The 2,500-nt window shown below is 45.7% G+C and overlaps 1 protein-coding gene across 1 annotated transcript in view; it reads left to right on the forward strand.

The window, feature by feature from the left end:
* The window catches only part of epb41l3a (erythrocyte membrane protein band 4.1-like 3a), a gene marked incomplete at both ends in the record, with an annotated part of 23,218 nt that overhangs the window by 5,595 nt on the left and 15,123 nt on the right, over positions 1-2,500 (forward strand). The window contains 5 exons of the mRNA XM_079754650.1: positions 389-493; positions 672-714; positions 977-1,052; positions 1,127-1,248; positions 1,739-1,835. Coding sequence (XP_079610776.1) covers positions 389-493; positions 672-714; positions 977-1,052; positions 1,127-1,248; positions 1,739-1,835 — 443 coding nt within the window. The remainder of the gene's footprint in view (positions 1-388; positions 494-671; positions 715-976; positions 1,053-1,126; positions 1,249-1,738; positions 1,836-2,500) is intronic.

Genomic DNA, 2,500 nt, shown 5'->3' on the forward strand with positions numbered 1-2,500 from the left:
CTGCACCTGGTCTACACCTGTTCTATAGAGTCTACACCTGTTCTATAGAGGTAGGGTCTGCACCTGGTCTACACCTGTTCTATAGAGGTAGGGTCTACACCTGTTCTATAGAGGTAGGGTCTGCACCTGGTCTACACCTGTTCTATAGAGGTAGGGTCTACACCTGGTCTACACCTGTTCTATAGAGGTAGGGTCTACACCTGTTCTATAGAGTCCACACCTGCTCTATAGAGTCCACACCTGTTCTATAGAGGTAGGGTCTACACCTGTTCTATAGAGGTAGACTCTACACCTGTTATACAGAACTAGAGTCGACACCTGTACATTTAAAAGTGTTCTCAAATCTGTGTGTGTGCGTTTGTTTGTGTGTGTGTGTGTGTGTGTGTAGAAGCGCGTCAGAGGTCAGGTTCTGCTTCAGAAGGTGTGTGACCATCTCAACCTGCTGGAGAGAGACTACTTTGGCCTCACCTACAAAGACTCAGACAACCAGAAGGTATGTCTGTCTTTCTGTCCGTCTTTCTGTCTGTCTTTATATCTATCAGTGTGTCTGTATATCTCTCTGTCTGTCTGCCTGTCTGTCTTTCTTTGTCTAGCATCTAGTTCTGTTTATATCTGACTTCTCTCCCCTGACTCTCTGTCTCTGTCGTCTCTCTCTCTCTCTCTCTCTCTAGAACTGGTTAGCTCCAGCAAAGGAGATGAAAAAACAATTAAGAGGTTAGTTAAAAACCCATAAACATATAGATATACAACACACATAAAGATATGCACACCTATAGATATGAAACATATAGTAATCGACAAGTATAGATATACACCCATATATGCATTCAGATAAACACACACACATATATATTTACATAAAGGTTTATTACGGCCGATTATTATTATTAGATAGATATGTGTAGGTTGTTTAGTATAATACATCTATATAAAGATATGTAAATATGTATTTATATCTAACCTTATGTTCTCTCAGGTGTCTCCTGGAACTTCTCCTTCAATGTTAAGTTCTATCCTCCGGATCCTGTCCAGCTGTCAGAAGACCTCACTAGGTACACCTGTCAATCATCGGTCCCCTGCCAATCACCGGTCAGTCATCTAAGCCCTGTTTCCTGTGTGTCCGCAGGTACTTCCTGTGTCTCCAGCTGAGAGATGACATTGTCTCTGGGAGACTCCCGTGCTCATTGGCTACTCACATAGTACTGGGCTCCTACACCGTCCAATCAGAACTTGGCGACCATGACCCTGGTACTGTACTGTACTCTATTCTACTCTATTCATTCTTGTCTACTCTAGTCTACCCTAGTCTACATACTATATGTAAATATCTATAGATGTATATATATATATATATATATATATATATATATATATATATATATATATATATATATATATACTACTTCACTTCACTTCACTGCCCTTTATGCCTACTGGCATGTAGGGCAGCAACAAAGGTTCTCCACTCCTGTCTGTTTTGGGCGAGCTTTTGGACAGAACTCCAGGTCTGCTTCATGGCTTCCAGTTCTTCCTCCACTGTTGGACGCCAGGTTTCTTTGGGTCGTCCTCTCCTTCGCTTGCCTTCAGGTGTCCAGCGTAGGGCGGCTCTTGTGATGTAATCCTGTCCTTTTCGCACGATGTGTCCGATCCACCTCCACCGCCTTCTTGCGATGATGGTCCCTATACGCTACTACTACATAACCCCCGAATAAACCTTAAATGCGGATGTCTTTACCAGATGAGCTGGGCTGTGACTACGTCAGCGAGCTGAGCTTCGCTCCCAGCCAGACCAAGGAGATGGAGGAGAGGATAGTGGACCTCCACAGGACCTACAAGTACACAGCAGGCACACACACACACACACGCACACTTATGCACGTAGTAGTACACACATGCACACACGCACACGCATGCACGCACACATAGGCACATGTACAAACACGCACGCACGCACACATATGCACAAAGTAGTACAGACATGCACACAGACACACGCGCGCACGCACGCACACACTTATACGCACCTACATTTACACAAATGCACGCGCGTGCACGCAGAAACACACGCACGTAGTAGTACACGCACAAACACACACATGCACGCACACACACACACTCGCGCAAGCACGTACACGCTCAATTGTACACAGACACACATACACACAGGCACACAGGTAGAAGAACACACACTCAAACACCCACATACACACACTCCACAAGAACACACACACACACCACAGGTACACACACACACACCACAGGAACACACACACACTCCACAGGTACACACTCCACAGGTACACACACACTCCACAGGTACACACACACACCACAGGAACACACACACACTCCACAGGTACACACACACTCCACAGGTACACACACACACTCCACAGGTACACACACACACTCCACAGGTACACACACACACTCCACAGGTACACACACACACTCCACAGGTACACACACACACTCCACAGGTACACACACACACTCCACA

This window comes from Pollachius pollachius, assembly GCF_949987615.1.
Source record: "Pollachius pollachius genome assembly, chromosome: 17".
NCBI classification, from domain to species: Eukaryota; Metazoa; Chordata; class Actinopteri; order Gadiformes; family Gadidae; genus Pollachius; species Pollachius pollachius.